The following is a 20,767-nucleotide window of genomic DNA, read 5'->3' as shown; positions in this document are numbered from 1 at the left end:
ACGTTCGCAGTGGTTAATTTCAGGGCGGTGTGCAGAACACCAACCGTAACACACCACGTCTTCATGGATCTGAAGGACTTTGTGCACGTTGTCGTGTTCCAGTGAAGGAAAACTTGTAATGTAGAAAAAGGTAATTCTACAGCATACAAAGACATTTTATACAATGATGTGCTTCTAAGGATTTGTAGAAGAATCACATAAGGATGTGAAAGTCAGCCTTCAAATCTATATAAGGTTCATGCTGGACGGTGGTGGTGGAAATTTCAGGACTTAAACGATCCCTATGTAAAGTTAATGTATTTTATACTTAAACTGAAGCCTGTCTGCTAAAATAATACAATATAGGACACGTGTATGAGTTTTTTTTTCTCTGTATGAATATAATAAAATAATAAAATGGTTACTGAGTGAAGGTGTGAACGTCATTACTGCTAAACCCGCGTGTCAATCTGGCAACCCTGCCTCCGCCGCATGATTGGCCGGTAGATGGCGCGATGACGTAATGATGGACCACAGTGACGCGTAGATCTTCCGTGCGCCTTGACCGTGATGTTCATCACCACGACGTGACCGGGGGAAGGGGAAGGGCAGGAAACACACAACAACAATAACACCAACAAGAGAAGGAGAACCGTGGAGGAGCGCTGGAGGAATCAGTGATGTCTCTCTCGCCATGCCGCATCCCGCCGCGTACCTGCTGCTGCTGCTGCTGCTGCTCTCCGTCGCGCTCGCGCTCACCGAGGCCGCGGAGCTGAGGGGTCTCGAGCACAATGAGGAGACGCCTTCGCGTAATGGACGTCGGGAGGAGACGGTGACCGCGCCTGCGGGTAACAATAACATCCTGTAATCACACCAGGATCATCAGGGCCTGTGCCAAACCCCACACACACACTCTGTGTCTCTCTCTCTCTCTGTCTGTGTCTCTCTCTGTGTGTGTGTCTCTCTCTATGTGTCTCTCTGTGTGTGTCTCTCTCTCTCTCTCTCTCTGTCTGTCTCTCTCTGTCTCTCTCTCTGTCTGTCTCTCTGTCGGTGTCTCTCTCTGTCTCTCTCTGTCTGTCTCTCTGTGTGTGTCTCTCTCTGTGCGTATGTGTCTCTCTCTCTCTCTCTCTGTCTGTCTCTCTCTGTCTCTCTCTCTGTCTGTCTCTCTGTCGGTGTCTCTCTCTGTCTCTCTCTGTCTGTCTCTCTGTGTGTGTCTCTCTCTGTGTGTGTGTCTCTGTCTGTGTCTCTCTCTGTGTGTGTCTCTCTCTCTATGTGTCTCTCTGTGTGTGTCTCTCTCTGTGCGTGTGTGTCTCTCTCTCTCTCTCTCTGTCTGTCTCTCTCTGTCTCTCTCTCTGTCTGTCTCTCTGTCGGTGTCTCTCTCTGTCTCTCTCTGTCTGTCTCTCTGTCTGTGTCTCTCTCTGTCTCTTTCTCTCTTATCCCTTCTTCTCATCACCTCTTTATCAAACAGTGCGTTGTTTTGTGGCACAAATCAACAATGCTGGTTAATTGTCAGCTAAAACATCTCTAATCACAGACTCATCAGTTTAAACTTGTTGTTATAGACATCTCCAGATTGTGCGCTAATGCACTGCTCATGTGACAGCTACATATACAACAGGGATAAAAGAAGAAGGGTTTGATCATCCAGGTCTCATTACAGTTACATCATGAGGACAAACTCGCTCATCAGAAAGCAACTGCTATTTAAAGTTACGGAAACATGAACATATTTTGTTCCTTCCAGATGATCTTCAGACCTGTATTTCTACTGTAATCTAGGATCTTCATCGTATATAGTCTTTATAATCATCTATAATCATCGTGGTATTATAATTATCGCACAGTCTGGTACAGAATCTTTATACACAGAAGTGATATTTTGATTAAATTCGAGACAGCGCTGATACGACCAGAATCTAAAAGGAGTACGGAGTTGGATGACGGGATTCTACAGGACAGCTACAGACTACATAAACAAAACAAAACATACCATGTGACCAAGTAATAATGTTTAATCTCACAGTTCGCACTAAACGACACAGCGTGTGTCACATTTGTTATTTTCTTATGCCACTCTTGAGGAATCCGATTGGTCACGATGTGTTAATGAACTTCAAAGACACTGTCGCATAACTGATCTCTAAGTCATTATTTACATCATGTCTGGCTTTAAGCATTGTTTTAAGCATCTTTTCTACATTATTTGAATTAATAATTCATCCGTACACGACATGCCGTGTTAATGGTTACCAGTAAAAATATAATCGATGCACATTTTGAATTGTGGCTTTCTGCTTATTTCTTGCTCATGTCCAATGCACACAGTTGGCACTTTGATCTATTTTTAAGTGTCTCTGGCAGAGACGTGGGTCTCTTTCTCATTATTATTTCATGGTGATGCTGAGGTTAAAGCAGGATACCGGGCGTCATTAATAAACAAAAGACACTGACAAATAGCCATGAAATACTTGAATGCTTTAAAGTTTTGTGTTCTGTTCTCTTTCATTAAACAGTAAGGGATGAACGAGACATGACACGTAATTTGCGGTGATTCTCTGTATATACGTTTGTCAAGCTGAAAATGCCCCCAACCTCTGCTCTTGCTTCTAGAGGCGTTTTCATCTCTGACGCTGAAGGTGTGGGTGAAGGACGCATCCAGTCAACGGTACCTGAGAGGCGCCGAGGTCCGGGTGTTTGTCAGCGGATCTCTGCTACAGTCTAGCCAAACTGAGGAAAATGGAGAAGTGCTTCTGAATGTACCCTACCAGCTGGGGGTCACCCTCACTCTGGTGGCCAGCATGGAGGCCTACATGCCCACTCAGCTGCCCTGGAAGACCACCAAGATGCCCAGTGAGTCATTCTTCCCACCTGGAGTTAAAATCTGGCATATTATTCTTAAAACGTGTTCTATCACAGCGCTGTTAAATTCTTGATTTTGATTGGTCAGAAGGTGTGTGCTAATTTTCTGCCTACACAGAGATTTGGAAGAAAGACAGCGAAGAAAAATATACAAATGTTTATATAACATTTATGGAAGGAGTCTCCAGTGTCAACACTTAAGTACAAAAGTACAAGGTAGAGCTTTAAGCCAAAGTGAAGGAATGACTGTTTACAGCTGCTGTATCATAAGTGATAACAGGAGCCTGTTATCATCTCTCACTAAGAGAATGTAACTATAAAGAGGTTGATATGTATGAAGTCGTGTTCTTTCATAAAAAGAGGCTACGTTTGGATCTTGTTCTTTATGTAAAAGATACTTTTCTACCCATAAAATAACTTTATTGAATACGTTTCAATCCCGTCATCCTGTTGTCTGAGCGTATTGTAAATCGTGACAGTCATACTTCCAGTAATGTAATTCAGAACGTAGTGGTGGTGGTTTATGAACTGACCTGATACGATCGTTTTACATGATGTCTTCCAGTATTTTCTGCTGTTACGATGTCCTTGGTCCCACAAACCCAAGGCAACATCTGGCTCTTTGAAGACACCGTGTTAATAACTCGAAAAACATCTGGTGAGCACACGCGCCAAATCTGTGTATTTTTGATGCATCTAGTATAAATGTTTTTTATTTTAAATCAAATAAAATAGAATTGGAGTAAAGGTAACTAAGAAAAACGAGAGAAATTTGTTGTCCATTGTTAACAAAGAAGAAATAAAACATGGTATAAATGTTTTAACACGTGCTATTTTACTGTTTTATCTATACTAAACACTAACATCATTTACTGTGTTATTTCTTCTGGAGATGTGTCATCACAGCCTATTGTCCAGTTCCCCAAGAGCCTGCTCTTACTCCCGGAGAACACCACCATCTCTGCAGTGACCGCTTATCTGACCGTTCCAGCTCCACCTCCAGAGAAAGACGGTCATTTCTGTACCATGGGGGTCTTCAACAGCAAAGGAGGTACAGAACAGTACAGCAGTCGAGCACTCGTGAATATATCTTAATGACTACGGAGACAGCAATCGCTGATTTTCTGAGATCCTTCAGACCAGGTGTTTCTTACTGAACAAATATGTGTTATTACGTATATTATGAAGAACAGGTCATTTATCAGTTGGAAAAGTACCTTGGGCGAACACTTCTGCTTAAGTGCTTGATCACATACTCTGTGTTTAATGAATTCACTCGGAGCCAGGGCAAGTCGTTAATCATCACTACATCTATCTGTTGTACAAGCTCCATGTTTGATTGATTAATTGATTTTACAGTGTGTCGTGGCCTGCTGATCTATGGACGCGTACATTAACGTGAACATTTAAATTACAATTTAAATAATCGCTACTCTTCCGTCACTGCCGCAATAACTCAAAAAGGAAATTAATGCAAAAATGCAATGAGTTAATTATAATAGTGGCCAAGAATCATGTCTTAAACGCCTTGTTTTTGTTTGCAGTATTTACATTTTGCTGCTTTGACAATATTTCCTTTTTGTCACGATTGCAATTCCAAATTTGACGCCACACCCATCTCTGTTTACAGAACTGATATGAATTAACACCGCTTCACTGCAAACATTTACACCCAGTATGAATTTACTACTATGTTGGCATTCGTAAAATACACTGCAGTATGTTTGATTTTTCAGGTAACAGGAGCGTGAAATTGAGCCCCGTGGCAGTGCTGAGTGCTCAACTGCGCACCGACGGAAAAGATATTGACGTCAAAGGGCCAATCCAGCTCACGGTACCTTTACCGTACCGCAACCATCTCAGAGCCTCGGACTCCATACCTGCCTGGACCTTTGACCTGACCACAGGTTGGCATGGAACATTACTTTGTTTTCCTTGTTTTTTGAAACTGTGCATGTCCAAATATTTTAAATTCATTCCTAGGTTCACTACGACTAAGAAGTATTTTGGAATACTGAACATATTCTTTTGATCCAGGTACCTGGGTGAACAAAGGTATCGGCTCTGTTAGAATGGAAAGAAATGGTCTGGTCTGGACCTATGTCGCTCCTCACCTTGGGAACTGGATTGCAGCACCGTCTCCAACATCTAACGGTATGAAGATTGTTAAGTATTCTCAGATGACACACAAACACGTCGTATGCAATTTATGTCTGAATAAAGTAACAATTGGCTTGTTGCTGATCTTAAAGAACATTGCCATAATGCTGTTTTTCTGATAATGTGATCTATTCCATGATTGTCATATCCTACATACCTTTTTGGAGGCTATTTATTAGCTAGTTTTCAATGAATTTTATATAACAAATGAGGAAGGAGAATAAACTAAACCATTGGGGAATTAACCAATCAGTTACCTAATAACTTAACCCCTGTTCAAACATTGTACTATAACAATATGGAAAAATAATATATCAGATTTTTTTTTTCCCATTTAGCAAAGTAATAAATGATTGTTTCTTCAGTGAACATAATTTGCATTAGCTACCTTGGTGTGTGTGCTATCTGGACTAAGTGTTTCCTTAAACCAAGACACATCAATTTCCATATAGTCCATGACCCGTATATGTTGTGTTTTAAAGCAGAAATATACAAGGCATCCATAATCTGTGCTCATCGCCTAATGATTATGTGAACAAGGCCTGAAGTGTAACCAGATTTCTGTCTGAAAATCTAGGTTACACAGGACATGCAACTTCGATGGATTTCATCTCATACCATACATACCTTCTTTTGGGCATCTTGGGTGGGACTCTTGTGATCATCATTGGATTTTTATCTGTGATTTTATGTCACTGCAGGTAAGAGGTCTCAATCATCCCGTTATATGGGCTAACATTCAGCTTATCTGAACTGGTAAATGACTCTCCAAATTATGTTTTTTTTTAACATTTGCTTTATAGAGAGTTGAACCATGAGACCGAAAGGAGAAGATGGATCTCCACTAGACTGTCAATCATCAAGAAAGACCAGACCACATCTACCAGCACAGATGAAGTCCATGAGCCCTTGTACAATAACGGAGACCATAACGGCGATAGGTCTTACTCAATGGCTGCAGGTGTGTCAGCATCTCCGCGACATCAAACCAATTATAATATCTATGTTGATAACATTTGCCGGCCTGCAGTGAACCTGTACGAGAACATCGGAACTGCTTGCCTAGAGAACCTCAGAGTTACAGTACCAAACTTGTATGTAAACGGTGATGAAGTAGCAAAGCTTAGAGAGATGTCTGATAAGAGCACTTCACGGCAAGCCCCTGGAGAAAATTCCACATATCGAGACAAGCTGTTCCACATCTACAACCAGCCTGTGGCCATTGTCCAAGCTCCAGAACATTTCCCTGCCCAGGGACAGACCGAGTCCACTGGAAGCCGATGTGCCACCTTTCCCCGGAATGGCTTGGAGCACGGAGCACAGACTGAGCGAAACCTGAAGGACAGTTTCACCCAAACACTGCCAAAACCCCCACAACAAGACAACAATGTGCAGCCTGCTCTAGAAGGCCCACAGATCTCCACTGCCAACCCAGGAATCTGGGGTCGTTATAGCCACTTGCTTGAGTCTGTCTCTGTCCCGGGAACCCTGAATGAGGCGGCTGGAATGGGTGCTTTCCATGGTGAGCTACAGGGAATATCCGAGCAGACCCTGCTGGAGCTTTCCAAGGCCAAGCCTTCTCCTCTGCCTCCTCGAGCATGGTTTGTATCTTTGGATGGTAAACCAGCAGCCCAAGTACGCCATTCCGTAATCGAACTCCAAGGAAGGCACCGGCCAGGAAGCAGCAACGACACCAGCCTGGACTCTGGGGTAGATATGAATGAGCTTCAGCAGTTAGTACGCAAGAGTGATCAGGAAGGACCATCGATCACCAACATGCCCAAAGTAGCAAGGAACCGTGGCCATGAGGAACAGGACTTGAGTAGTAGTGAAATCGGAAGTCCCGAAGATACGTCTCTGAGGAACACGCTGGAGGGCAGCAGTGCAGCTATCCCAAACATCCCAGAGGATCAAGATGCTGGTGACACATCCAGCGAGTCCAGATCCACCCCACCACCCAGAAGACTACGCAAGGTACGGGACAAGAGGCCAGATAAGAAAGCAACTCGACATCTGAGGGAGGAAAGAGCGCTAACAAAACGTTAGGTCAATCTACTGTGTGTGCTGAGCTTTGGCGACAGCCACATATTTCTGTTTTCCATCAACCTGCCTTATTGTAGTATTATTGAGAAAGATTCCACACAAAGACCTGTCTAAACCATTGGAGCATAGTTTTCTTAAATCAATTTCTGTAGTGTTTGCAAGTTTTCTGCATCCAGCTATTGCCCATCCATGACACCAGTTCGTCGTTCCTACACAACAGCTTCACATCTCACACCTTCCAATGTTGTGTTTGTACAAAGTCTTATGTTTACAAGAGTGCATTGCAATACCATGTATCCGGTTATTTTTTTCCACTGTGAGCACAATGCCTGTATGTACAAAGCTTTTTTTTATACTAATTATGAGTCTGAATACTCAATGGAATGTTTGGAACAGGATGAGAGTTTGCTTGAGGTCACGTCATTTAATTGTAAATTCAGGTGTAGATATGTGAAGTTAGCAAACGTTAATTGCCACCGGAGTGCTAATATTTAGTGATAAAAATAAAATCATGCAAAATTTGACATCCGGAATTTCAAGATATGGGAAATGTTATGAAGCGACAAGGAACGTCAGGTATATAAACTGAAAGTGAAGTGACGTGACATACGGCTAAGTACGGTGACCCATACTCAGAATTCGTTCTCTGCATTTAACCCATCCAAAGTGCACACACACAGCAGTGAACACACACACACCCGGAGCAGTGGGCATTTATGCTGTGGCGCCCGGGGAGCAGTTGGGAGGGTTCGGTGCCTTGCTCAAGGGCACCTCAGTCGTGGTATTGCCGGCCCGAGACTCGAACCCACAACCTTAGGGTTAGGAGTCAAACTCTCTAACCATTAGGCCACGACTTCCCACCATTAGGCCGCAACTTCCCAACCTGTACAGGATCTTTTTTTCTGGCATTCAGGAAAAAATAACTATTCGGAGCATTCCCTGCTGGAGCTTGTCGGCCTTTATGTTTTTTTGTTTTGTCTTGCACTGAAAATTGTTTCGATTCCTCATATTTGCATGCAGATTTTTATTTTGTGTTAGAGAATGAAGCAACAAACATCAGACTTTTGCTTCAGGTTTTGTTTTACCAAGGTTTCATCTCCAAACACATCAACATGAAATTATGTAACCGCTATCGATCCAGCAAACCATGATGTTTTGTGCATAGCTATTTTGGTGGACTTTAATGGAAATTAATGACCAGCAGCCAGTCAGATTGAATAAGCTTTTTTTCCTTCTTTTAAAAAAAAAAAAATATTGACGACTAAAAGCAAACAGGTAGCAGAGGTACAGTATATGATCTTGGGTTTGTCAAGCAAATTGATTTTGATATTATGCTGATAAAATAGTTCTGCATGACTGAAAATATTTTTTTTTCCCTTTGTAGATAGTTTCAAGTCAGTTTTCACATTGTACTGTGTATCATTTATGTAAATTACTTACCACTTTAAATGGGGATGTTCCCTCATTTCTTGAATGCTTTGCTGACCGGTTTGTGATTTGCAGTTTTTGTGCACATCAATAAAAGAACTAGCCAGTGTTCGATGTAATAGTTTTAGTGGTTTATTTAAAGATGTATTTAAAAGCTGCATTTCAGATGTTTAAAACCGCTGGAATGTTTAATGTAAAAGAAAGGAAAAAAACATGATTAGTTCCTTTCTTGTTTACCACTGATAGGTAAACTTGTTGGCCGCAATTCCAGATTGCTTTGATTTCCGCTGCTCGACCATGCTCGTACACTCACACCATCAACCTTCAACCCCAACGGTCTGCTACTCCCACGAACAGAGTTTAACTTGCGTTGGGCTTTATTGTCATGATTACTGAAACCCGTAAACAAGCTCTGTTGGGTTCCCATAGACCCTTCCAACCTCTTAACCACAGGAGACAAGGACAAGCTTGAACGGGATGTCTTTACACTTATCCTCTTTTTAGAAGCCAAGACTGGAGCTTGTTCCAAAGATAAATTCCTCTGCAGAGAACTGGATTGGGATCCCGTTGCACCCTGTGGGCTGTCGATGCAGAGCGTGTTCTTGACGATAAATTCAAGTGAATCAGGAGGTTTAGGAGCTGCTTTAAGTACATCAGATCTTTCTTTGCTCTGCAAGCTAATACCAGGTACAAACAACTCTGTCTTCTGTTGATGGATAAGGTCGATCTTGGCACCGAGTGTATGAGGTGCTGTACAAATTGCCTTCTTGTCATTACCACTCCATGTGAGAGGGTTGTAGATGACATGCCAGTCCACCGGGCAGCAGATGGACTCTTGTAACCACGTCTTGATACAGTCAAAATGAAACTGCAGTGAAAGGAAATCCTGGTTTGGTATAGATATTATTATATAGCTTTTTTTTTTTTTTTTTACCCAGGATTTTCATTTTGGTGTTCTCACACGATCAACAAATGCAACACTACACAGTTCTATACAAACCTCAGAGTGCACAGTTACCTTGTGTCGACAGGGAAGAGTTTTAATCTGCTGACCAACATGGAAGCTCTCAAGGCAAAGTCGACACTGTATTCCCTTTTCCAGAAGTCGAGAACTTGGGTGAACCTTTGTTAATGGGAAAATCCTTAAAACGTACCCTGGAGCCACGTCTGATATGACACCAGTTTCAGTGCTGTAACACCAAACACACACAGTTTAAATGAAATGTATTTAATTAAATAAAATGTATTTAATTATTAATAGTTCTGATTATATGATAGACCTTCGCTTACTTAGGGTACATCTCTTGATCGTCAGTTAAGCTTTTCTTGCTCTCCGTCATTAGTTGCCATGACTGGTTTCTTTTCTGCAGAATCATATTTAACCCACATACGTGCCGGTTAGAAATGATAGTCGAGTAACTAGACAAAACCCTGAACTTTATGGGTGAGATGGATGGATAGTGAATATAGAGACTCACCGTTCTCACAGCAAAGCTGTGTTGAGGATGACAACTTGTCTTAAAGCAATCCTCACACAAGTGGTAATAACTGCACACAGTGCACCTGCAGCATGAACACATCATTTAACTTCATTACATAAAAGATTAAACAAGTAATTGAATAGGTTGCCTCGGGAGTCTGTATCAACATCTTATAAAACCTCTGAGCATGTGATTGAGTCTGCATTCCAATCCATTTTGGTCTCAACACTCATCCATCTAACTGTGATGGCTTCATCTAGATAACCTGGACAATTGAGCTTTGATGGATGTGTTAAAATTGACAACACTGACACAAGGACTGCTGTGATCACTATTTTATCCACATAATGTGCGTGTTGTTTTTTGGGTAGATATTCTGTAGGTCTACAGATCTTAATTATAACTATATTGATGACAGGTCACAGTTTATTCCGGATACAACGAGTGAAAATCCCGATGACTAAATTGCTTGTTAATGGAAGATTTCACCTACTTAAAACATTTTCCAACAACAGGACAGACTCTGCAGTTGTTACACGGGATCCCCAGGTGTTTCTCCAGACGCTCTCTCTCTGACGAGGTGCAAAACTGTCCTGCATTTTTCACCTGTATTTACACAAGCAGTTGCACGGGATACATTTGCTGGGCTTTCACATTCACATAGGTTTATGTAACAGCTAAAAATAATAGTTCCAATTTTTAAGTACTTGGGGAAACTTTCATAAACCCGTCCTACCAGCTCCAGCAACATCTTCATGGTGCTGAAATTCTCCCTGCACAGTGGACACTTCACCATGCCGTCTGTCTCTGACCCCTTCTGATAGTCAGCCCACACTTTCATGCAGGAGATGTGAACGTTGTTTCCGCACCCAAACCTTTACAACGATAAAACTGGCATAAGCCGTTGCCTAAGCGGTGGTTTGTGGACGTAAAACGAGATCTCAGCATATATTTAACGCTAATAACAGATGATTAGTTAGTGGTTAAAACGTCAATCGGTCCTTGGACGAACCTGCAATGTGCCACTGGAAGTCTTTTCCTAAGCATTTCTTCTTGACAGATGGGACAGATATCATCATCCCTAATACTTTTCTGCTTAATTGTACCATCGTCTTCCTTACTAGATTGAAGCTGTGCAGGGGCTGATGGAGTGATGGCCACCCTGTACGGATGCTGTAACACCTCCATTATCTGTCGCTCTACCAGACCTAGCTGGAAACAATCTGGACAAGTGGACATACAGTATAAGAGGCAGGTCTGTTGTTTTTTTTTTTTTTTAAAAAGTATAAAATACATAAGGTTAAAAGAAAATACAGAACATTGACCGTAAATGGGGAAAACTTACATTCATGATCTCTTGGTAGCCTAAATTTGCGCATCAAAACCCTGCAATAATGAAATGAAACAATTTGACATAAGAAGTGAGTAAAATGGGCCGTGATGAGAGTCGAGATAAATCTACATTACACCGTGTGCACAGTTAATCGTCAGAGCACGATGTAATAAAAATAAAATGCAAATAGGACGTGAATCAAATAAATCGGCTAATACTATTTACGCAGAAATATTCCGGCAATACACGAGTCTCTTATTTATTCTTTATTAAGATGTTTGTTTTCTAAATCATGTTTTCTATTGATTTATTTATTTATTTATTTATTTATTTCAATCACATTACACAAACACACACACACACACACTCCAGTTCCTTCAGGTCCGCATTTTCTAGACCCGATTTTTTTGTGCTCATCTGTCAATCAAAGAAACAGGTAATGAAATGAATATTTCCATCGTTATTTCCAAAGTTTTTCGACTTGTTACCAGCAAATGTGTTTGCAGAGGTCCTTCTCTTTCTGGAACGTTCCACAAGTGCAGGTATGAGGATCACCTAAGAACACCTTAATAAAATAAAAAAAACACCACAAAAAAACCCACATGAACTCTGAAACACCTGACAAACATGAAGAGCTACCAGATTTATTTATTTGTTTTTAATCTCACTTTGTAGTTTTTGGGTTCTGTGTCCTCTTTGAGAAGGAACCCAGTCGGTCCAAATTCTCTCAGGATTAAAATGGTCGTGTTGAGGGACTCGTCTTGGTGCCAATTTACAGCTTCGCTGGCTGATTTTCTCCAAACTGTTTTTCGAAACATTACCTTTTTCTAGCTAGTTAGTTAGTTAGTTAGTTGGTTAGTTAGTTGAGCTCTGACGACCTAAAACATGCTAACAAGCTAGACTACCTCTGTACTGTACATCTACAGTTACCACAACAGTACTTTTTACGCTGTATCCCAACTCGACGCCAAACGAACACAAGGGCACTACGTTAGTCATTACGTCCTCGTTGATATGCGCACCGTCTAAGTGTCCTTCTGTGAACTAAAGAACCATCTAGAATTCAGACGTGGCCACGTCGCTGAGGCGTTTCTATAGCAACAGAAAATAAGCGCGCGAATCTCTATGTAGACGCAAGATGGCGACGCCGGGCTTCGGCTTCTGTTGTGACGCGATTGATTTGGAAGCAAAGAAATTTACGACAACCTTTCTTACATATTGCTTTATAGTTCACCAAGTACCTCATTTAATAAAATTATAAATACAAAGCACTACATCTCATCAAAAAAGTTTGATCAAAACATTGAGCTAACGTGTCTTATATTTGGTCAGTTTGTCATGTTTATTTATTTAGTTATTTATTGACATTTGAATTGTGCTTGGTCTTACAGGAAAAGTCCACCTTTAAACACATTAAACATGCCACTATTTTAATGTGTTTAAAGGTGGACTTTTCCTGTAAGACCAAGCACAATTCAAATATCTAAAAAGAAAGAAAGAAAGAAAACATGACAAACTGACCAAATAAAAGACATTTATTTTTGTGGTATTTTTTGTGGTATTTGTGTGTTTTTTTGTGGTATTTTTTGTGGTATTTTTGTGGATTTTTTTTTGTGGTATTTCTGTGTTTTTTTTTTGTGGTATTTCTGTTTTTTTTTTGTGGTATTTGTTGTGGTATTTCTGTGGTATTTTGTGGTATTTTTGTGGTATTTCTGTGGTATTTTCCTGTGAGAGGTTAGAGGTTGTTGGTCATGCCAGCATCACAGGAAGACCTTGCTATTCCTGGCACAGTACCAGTCGTGTTTAACAACAATAGCATAAATGAAACTCTAAAATAAAAGGGATAACATTCAGGTTTAATTGCTAGCCCCTAGGTAGAGCAGGTAGGCAAACACACTGTGGTCAATGAACTACATCTACCAGAAGAAAAAAAAGGTTCACTACTGTCTCAGAAGGGGAAGGATCAGCTCCAAATAGGTTCCAGAAAAAAAAACAGGAACCATATTGTGCATTCTGGCAACATCTGCTTCTTCACACTGCTCTTCAGATGCAGTGGGAGGTCACATGGAGGACGATGAGGGAACTACTATAAAACAAGGCATGAGACACACAGACACATTTGCGTCAGCACCACTGAAGCAAACGTGAAACACTGTCCGTGTTGCCCAACATGATTACACAGCAGGGTTTGTCCAGAGACCGAATTACGTCAGTGAAAAAGTCCTGTACATCTCTTTTATCCTCAAACACACCATTTAGACCTGATAATGAACCAATTATTAGGGACATAACCAAAGTGTACTTTGGTGAATATTAGCAATATGGCTAATCTGCTAACAAGACCTGATGCAATCACTCTGTACACCTGAGACAACTACAGTACTTAATATTTGTACATTAGCTCATGTACTACATTTCAGATATCTTGTTTCCAACTCCAGGACTTTTCTCTATAATCATTTAATCATCTGTAAAGTCATAAGACAACTTTTTAGCATTAGGCCGCTTCAAGGAACATGTTTAAACTTTACTAGATGTGACAGCAAGAATGAGATCTCTGTAATTTATTTACTAACAGGTTTACATTGTTTGCATTGTGACAGCTAGCAATTAACTGGATATTTTCAGCAGAAAGCTGTTTTTAGTTAGCCTTAGCTAATGTTTACCCACTTTTTTTTTGGTTTCTTGTGCAAAACAGCACTGACTTCCAACTAAAATCTGTTGAAGTGAATGTAAAAAATCAAAGTGTTATTCTTTTACGTTTTCGTTTTACTCTCGTTAATTGAGTGAAGAATTTCGGGACTTTTATCACCTCTGATGCTAACATGGCTGAAATATTAACACATGACTCAAGCAAAACATTTCCATCAGCTTTAATAACCCGAACAAATGTCACGATTTTGAAGTATATTACAAATTTCCACAAAGTCCTATAAGAGAGACTCAAGAGAGTGATGGTGATGATAAACAACTTTCCCGGCCCTCCGTATAAAAGCAGGTTGAAACGGATTGCGTCAACAAAACATCTGTTGACCCAACAGACGCAGCCCAGTTCATCATTTCAAATTTGACAACTCCCAGTTTTACTGACCATGAAAAATGGACGTCACGTCTGTTTCAATTACCATCACTTTTCACGGTCAAAACCTATTTGTTTTGATGTATGTTTATTTTCCATTCTGACATGTCACTGACAGCTGCGTTTGAGATAATCGAGATACGTGCAGACATGGAAAAGCTGAATTAAAAAAAAAACAGCTGGGTGCAAAATTTGTATGCTTTCATGACAAAATTAGGAAGGCAAATAAATTTATTTTGAACCATTTACGTTTCACTGTTATTAATTCATCATAAGTGTATTTTAAGGTATTAATGTCGCTGTTAAAACAAAAAGATTACAATTATATGAATCTAATGGATGCCCCCAATTTTGTCTTGTTTTTTTTTTCTTTTCAAACTACTTCATGCTGATATTGTTTTTAAAAATTGGTTATATGTCATCAGGTTATATGATGCACGTATCATACGTTTGATATTTTATTTTCTGTTATATACAATTATATATACTACGGAGTCTGTAGTGCGGGGGACACGGTGGCTTAGTGGTTAGCACGTTCGCCTCACACCTCCAGGGTTGGGGGTTCGATTCCCCCCTCCGCCTTGTGTGTGTGGAGTTTGCATAGGTTTCCTCCGGGTACTCCGGTTTCCTCCCCCGGTCCAAAGACATGCATGGTAGGTTGATTGGCATCTCTGGAAAAAATTGTCCCTAGTGTGTGATTGCGTGAGTGAATGAGAGTGTGTGTGTGTGCCCTGTGATGGGTTGGCACTCCGTCCAGGGTGTATCCTGCCTTGATGCCCGATGACGCCTGAGATAGGCACAGGCTCCCCGTGACCCGAGGTAGTTCAGATAAGCGGTAGAAGATGAGCGAGTGAGAGAGTCTGTAGTGCTACATGACACCACCATAATCCAATACAAAAGCTTCCTGGAATTCATTCATTTTAATGACCGAATAATGTGTTTTAATTCTTCTGTAAAGTGAGTTTAAGTCTTTATAATTGTTTGTTTAAGTAGTTTAAGAATTAAAACCTTTTTTTTTTATGCCTGAGACCATCTATCTCTGTGTTTTTCTGTGTATATATCTGAGAACATCCACCCACCAGTGATGCTACCTAGTAGGTTCATAATACCCATAATGCAATTTTGATATGATGGAGTAGGGCACTGTTTCAGAAAGACATGACTGAATTTCTTTAGCAAATCTTTATTGTTAGATGGGGATATCTCAGGAAGAGTAAACTAGTAAAGATATTCGTATATTTTTTCACACTTATTACAAAAGTGTCACTTCATGTTAAGCCTGTGTAAATACTTCGACTCACACTTAAAGCAACTCATAGGAGTTCAGGGAGAAGTTTAGCTGATAAAAAAAAGAACTCTGTATAGATCATGTACTTTTTTTCTGAATTATTCATTTTTATGGAAGCATACAAAGTCAGGAATACGTTCTGAAAGCTTTGGAGACTAATTGAACATGACACTTTGACTGCGATGGCACTTTTTCCCCCCACAAATCCCTGCTGCATGGTGAGAGGACGAGGAGGGGTTGCCCCCTGGGAGCCTGAACCGGAGCAGACACAACCCTTTTCCAGTGTGTTCACGCTTATTTTAGAGGGCTGAGACTGCAGCATGTCCCGTGTGGGTGTTCACCATGACCGGCTACATCCACCGAGCTGATCTCTTCCTGATTAGGGTGTGTATGTGTATGTTGTATGTGTGTCTGTGTGTGTGTGTGTTATAATTCTGCTAGATTTGCATTCACATGTAACTGCAAAAATGAAAGAACTAAACAGCTCTGCATTATGAGAATGTGTGTCGAGAAAGAGAGAGTGTAATAAAAGTGTAATAAAAAATTAATGCACAGAGAAAAAGGAGGGACAAAAAATAGAAGGGAATGTGAAAGAGAGTGATGCAGAAAGATAAGACAAAAGTGAAAGGAGAGAAAACGGGTCTGTGATCTCTTGTTCCTGTTTGGATCTGTGGCGGTGCAGCGGAGATGCAGGCTTTCCTGCTTGGTGTAAATCATACAGCCAGTAATAAGTCTGTTTTGCTATTATAGGCAGAATGCAAGCTCACACACACACACACACACACACACACACACACACACACACACACAATCATGCTGTGATAATATTGATATTGTATTCTCTTATACCCTAATAAAGTATATATATATTTTTAATCCATTTAACAAGTTTTTTCCTGTTGTCACTTATGCCAAAACAGCTACAGACGACAAAAAACCAATTTTTTACTATATAGACGAAAATATCGCACTATCGTCAGAGCTGCTGTAATAGAACATTAATCACCTTCCGACCAATCAGAACCCAGAAGTGTAATAAGGTACGCTGCCTTCTACTGAAGTGCTGCCACAAATGCTGACCTATGGAAGGGAGTATACAAGAGTCACACCTATAGCGCACACACTTTTACAACATAATGGTTACACCCAGCAAATCAACCCAGAAGGGCACGCGCTCGTGCTGCTTTATTCTTTCGTTACTTATATGTTCCCTTTTTTTTTTCTCCAGAGGAAGGAAGAGTGCAGGAAAGGAGCAGGCTAAAAGTTCACCTAGCACATGTTGTGGGGTCACAACCTCGTTCAGCACCAGCAGAGACGACATGCTCTGTCTTTTGTACTCCCTCAAGGGTGCACTTACACGCACACGTACACACACACACACACACACACACACGCACCATCTATTTAAAAGTCTGATGAAGTAGGTGTTGAGATGCAAACAAAGTTAGAAAGCTACGTGAAATGTATTATACATTTGGGTGCAAAAGTTTGTTTGATTAAAAACTAGTGATTCCAAACCATTTAAAACCAGATTGCTCAAGATTTATGTTTCTCAGAGTTAAAAAATGGCCAAATGTGTGTGAATGTGTGTCTGTGTGTGTGTGTGTGTGTGTTTGTGTGTGTGTGCCAGTGCGAGTGCAAATTATATTTAATTTCCCTCACAGTTATTTCTCTTCCACTCATTACTCTTGTCTTTGTGTCTGTGACTGACTCGTAAGGGATAAACCACAGTGTCATGCTACTACAGGAAATAAATCAAGCACACTGTGTTGTGATAAAGCAGAGTTCCTGTTACCACTGGGAAGTATTTTAGTAACACATTTACGAAGTGATAAAAAAAATGCATGCACTGAAATTTTTTATTGCTCATATATCATGGTAATTTGCACCTATTATGTATTAAAGAATACTTTGTCAAGCTTTTTGAAGACTTCCTTCCTGACACTGAGACCCCTTCCATAAATGTTAAATAAAAAATTGTTTTTTTTTTCTAATGTGTGATTCTTTTCATTTGTGCTGATTTTCTGATTTGATGTCTCAGTAATAAATTATAATAAAGATGTGTTTTTATAGTAACCCAAGAAGGTGAGAACAGAGGGGTGCAAACTTTTGCACTCGGCTGTAGGACACTATTACTTTACTCTAATTTGACAACAATGATGTTCATGTGCAGTCACTGAAATGCTGATGAGTTGCTGCAAAGTAGGAAGTAAACACTATAGCGGTGAACTACGGCTCATAAGAAGGAGCGAGAGAGTCCTTGGGATCAATGGATTAATGTGTGACAGATGCTAATGGCTAGCTGAAAGCTCTCTCTGGTGGTTCCCTGAAGTGTTGGCCTCTGTCTGACCCCGAGCAAGCATGGGAATACATTATCCCAGTACAATAAAAGCTCCAGCACTGTGCCACAGTCTGCCCCGAATCTTTTCTCCTGGTTTTTCTTTATAAAGCGGTCGTTTTTCCCTGAAGAGGTCGAGGCTCGCCGTGGACTTGCTCACAGTCAAAGTCATGAAGAACAGCTGTATCAATAGATCTGATGCTGAGGATCACGACTCCGGAGCTTTGGCTCATCCGGATGCGGTGTGGGTCTTAGGGGGTGTCAGCAAAGTCCAAAAACTACAGCAGGAGAGCGCAGAGACTAAATTTGTCTGCAGAAAATCATAAGAGAAGGTCAAACACAGAGCATGAGCCGATTTACGAACAACTAAACGTTCTGCTTCGAGCTGGATTTGAGGCCTGAAAAACCTGGGTGAGAATTACAGAGAGGTTTGGTGTGGCAGTAGCTTCCCTAAGTAAGAGTTTATGAGTAAAAAAGCAAAGTCCTAACTTTGGGTTTTTTAAAATAATGCCCGATTAATACTATTAGTAAAATTTTATGAATAAATTAAAAAAATATCTCACTTTCTGGGGGTCACGGTGGCTTAGTGGTTAGCACGTTCGCCTCACACCTCCAGGGTTGGGGGGTCGATTCCTGCCTCCGCCTTGTGTGTGTGGAGTTTGCATGTTCTCCCCGTGCCTCGGGGGTTTCCTCCGGGTACTCCGGTTTCCTCCCCCGGTCCAAAGACATGCATGGTAGGTTGATTGGCATCTCTGGAAAATTGTCCGTAGTGTGTGATTGCGTGAGTGAATGAGAGTGTGTGTGTGCCCTGTGATGGGTTGGCACTCCGTCCAGGGTGTATCCTGCCTTGATGCCCGATGACGAATGAGATAGGAACAGGCTCCCCGTGACCCGAGGTAGTTCGGATAAGCGGTAGAAAATGAATGAACGAATGAATGAATCTCACTTTCTCAGTTGTCAGTATTATCAGCAAGACAGATGTAAAGGAACCAAACTGTAACGGGCCAAACCGTTTCTCCACCACATTTTTTTCACAGGCATAGAGAAAGTATATAAATTATACTTATGTAAAAGTTTAAGGTATCTTAAAGTTTAATTCAAAGATTAACCTTAAACATGTGCAGGATTAAGTGTGTAAAATGTCCAGTGTCCACGATTCAACCTAAAGTTGTGCTCAGGTTACTTACAAGAAGTTTCATGCGTTTGAGAAACATGGAAATGAGGCATAAAATTGCATGAAACTATCGGCAAGACTTCGCAACAAGACCAAGACATAAGGCACGAAACGAACGGAGGAAACACACTAATTTGGGATTAGAGGCGGAGACGAGACATGGACATGAATCATAACAAAGGTGCGTGTCTATGAAAACAAAAAGAGCACATGGAGGGAAACCAGAACAAAAGATGAGAAGAGTGAGAAGACGAGGAGTTTGTGTCAGAATGAGTGTGTGAACGTATGCATGCATGGAGACCTGTGATGGACTACGTGTATTCCCTCCTCACCCCAGTGATACACGGATACACGGTTTTCTACGTCATGGAAATTTTTTAATCTGGACTTGTTTTACTTCCCCGATCCCAAATATGTAACTACTCACATGACGTGTAATAGTTAGGATGAGGGGTGGGGTTAATATTTATGCTGTTTAATCTCAACCCAAAACACACATCCATAATCGGAATCTTTTTTTACTTTAATATACACGCAGTGAAGCAAACCATCCTTAATGTTTGGTTATGGTGTTCGAAACACTCTCACTCACTCTCTCATTCATTTTCTACCGCTTATCCGAACTACCTCAGGTCACGGGGAGCCTGTGCCTATCTCAGGGGTCAACAGGCATCAAGGCAGGATACACCCTGGACGGAGTGCCAACCCATCGCAGGGCACACACGCACTCTCATTCACTCACACAATCACACACTACGGACAATTTTCCAGAGATGCCAATCAACCTACCATGCATGTCTTTGGACCAGGGAGGAAACCGGAGTACCCGGAGGAAACCCCCGAGGCACGGGGAGAACATTCAAACTACACACACACAAGGCGGAGGTGGGAATCGAACCCCTGGAGGTGTGAGGCGAACGTGCTAACCACTAAGCCACCGTGCCCCCCGGTGTCGAAACAAATTAGCATCAATTCATATGACTATCAGGTATTTTTATGCTTTAATTATACTCGTATACCAGGCGAGTACAACAGTAAAGTAAAATAGTGAAGCGCAAAATAAAAAGTCACCTCTGATTATTTATAAAGCATGCAAACAGTCTTAAAGATCGATTTAAAAATGTGTCTGAAGTTTACGAGCGCAGTTTATAGCCTCAGTTTCCTCCTTTAGTCATCAGTGTGTGAAACAGTCTGCCATGTGACCGCCGTGATCTTAAATCCCTCACTGTACACGAAAAAAACAAAACAAAGTGAGAAGGTTTCATTTAGTCATAGAGAGACGTAGCTTATTCTACAGGAGCGCATCGCAAGCTGGGTTTTCCTTCCCTTGGATCTTTTACTGTCATATAAAAACCACCGTACTCTGGTCACACACACTTTCTCTGAAATTAACAAGTGCCTTCTTCACATCTGTCTGAAATCACAGAGACACACGAACATCACGCTGACTGTTGGACCTTGTTTTTGTTGAACCTTGTCTTTTTATCTCTGATGTTAAATGCAAGCCAAAGACAAAGAGAAACATCTGGTTCTGCTTGGTTTCTCAGATCGTGTGGCCCCTTTCCAACCCCTGAGCAGAGCACCACACGCATACACACACACACA

At 41.1% G+C, this 20,767-nt stretch overlaps 2 protein-coding genes across 2 annotated transcripts; one reads left to right on the top strand and one right to left on the bottom strand.

Annotated features, from left to right (window-relative positions):
- The first annotated feature begins 431 nt into the window (after positions 1-431).
- On the top strand, positions 432-8,627 carry fam171b (family with sequence similarity 171 member B). The gene is made up of 8 exons (XM_060868920.1): positions 432-827; positions 2,590-2,829; positions 3,404-3,496; positions 3,731-3,889; positions 4,575-4,745; positions 4,876-4,992; positions 5,576-5,699; positions 5,802-8,627. Exons 1-8 carry the CDS (start codon positions 674-676, stop codon positions 7,042-7,044), a joined length of 2,301 nt encoding a protein of 766 aa, XP_060724903.1. The 5' UTR covers positions 432-673; the 3' UTR covers positions 7,045-8,627.
- zswim2 (zinc finger, SWIM-type containing 2) lies at positions 8,613-12,311 on the bottom strand. Its single transcript, XM_060868921.1, has 10 exons — positions 11,952-12,311; positions 11,772-11,848; positions 11,296-11,336; positions 10,963-11,173; positions 10,687-10,825; positions 10,444-10,556; positions 9,948-10,032; positions 9,760-9,833; positions 9,488-9,659; positions 8,613-9,337 (listed from the first exon to the last, which is right to left on the bottom strand). Exons 1-10 carry the CDS (start codon positions 12,099-12,101, stop codon positions 8,687-8,689), a joined length of 1,713 nt encoding a protein of 570 aa, XP_060724904.1. The 5' UTR covers positions 12,102-12,311; the 3' UTR covers positions 8,613-8,686.
- Positions 12,312-20,767: the final 8,456 nt, after the last annotated feature.

The sequence above is a fragment of the Tachysurus vachellii genome, chromosome 4 (assembly GCF_030014155.1).
Source record: "Tachysurus vachellii isolate PV-2020 chromosome 4, HZAU_Pvac_v1, whole genome shotgun sequence".
NCBI classification, from domain to species: Eukaryota; Metazoa; Chordata; class Actinopteri; order Siluriformes; family Bagridae; genus Tachysurus; species Tachysurus vachellii.
Note: the sequence above shows the minus strand (reverse complement) of the source record. Positions and strands in the feature narration are given on the sequence as shown.

What these genes read in the sequence shown, in the direction of transcription:
- zswim2 (XM_060868921.1), bottom strand. Translation starts at nt 12,101, where the DNA reads ATGTTTCGAAAAACAGTTTGGAGAAAATCAGCCAGCGAAGCTGTAAAT. An exon ending in CAGAACCCAAAAACTACAAA is followed by an intron (nt 11,849 to 11,951) that starts GTGAGATTAAAA and finishes TATTTTATTAAG; the next exon opens with GTGTTCTTAGGTGATCCTCA. An exon ending in CTTCCAGTGGCACATTGCAG is followed by an intron (nt 10,826 to 10,962) that starts GTTCGTCCAAGG and finishes ATCGTTGTAAAG; the next exon opens with GTTTGGGTGCGGAAACAACG.
- fam171b (XM_060868920.1), top strand. Translation starts at nt 674, where the DNA reads ATGCCGCATCCCGCCGCGTACCTGCTGCTGCTGCTGCTGCTGCTCTCC. An exon ending in GAAGACCACCAAGATGCCCA is followed by an intron (nt 2,830 to 3,403) that starts GTGAGTCATTCT and finishes GATGTCTTCCAG; the next exon opens with TATTTTCTGCTGTTACGATG. An exon ending in GGTCTTCAACAGCAAAGGAG is followed by an intron (nt 3,890 to 4,574) that starts GTACAGAACAGT and finishes TTGATTTTTCAG; the next exon opens with GTAACAGGAGCGTGAAATTG.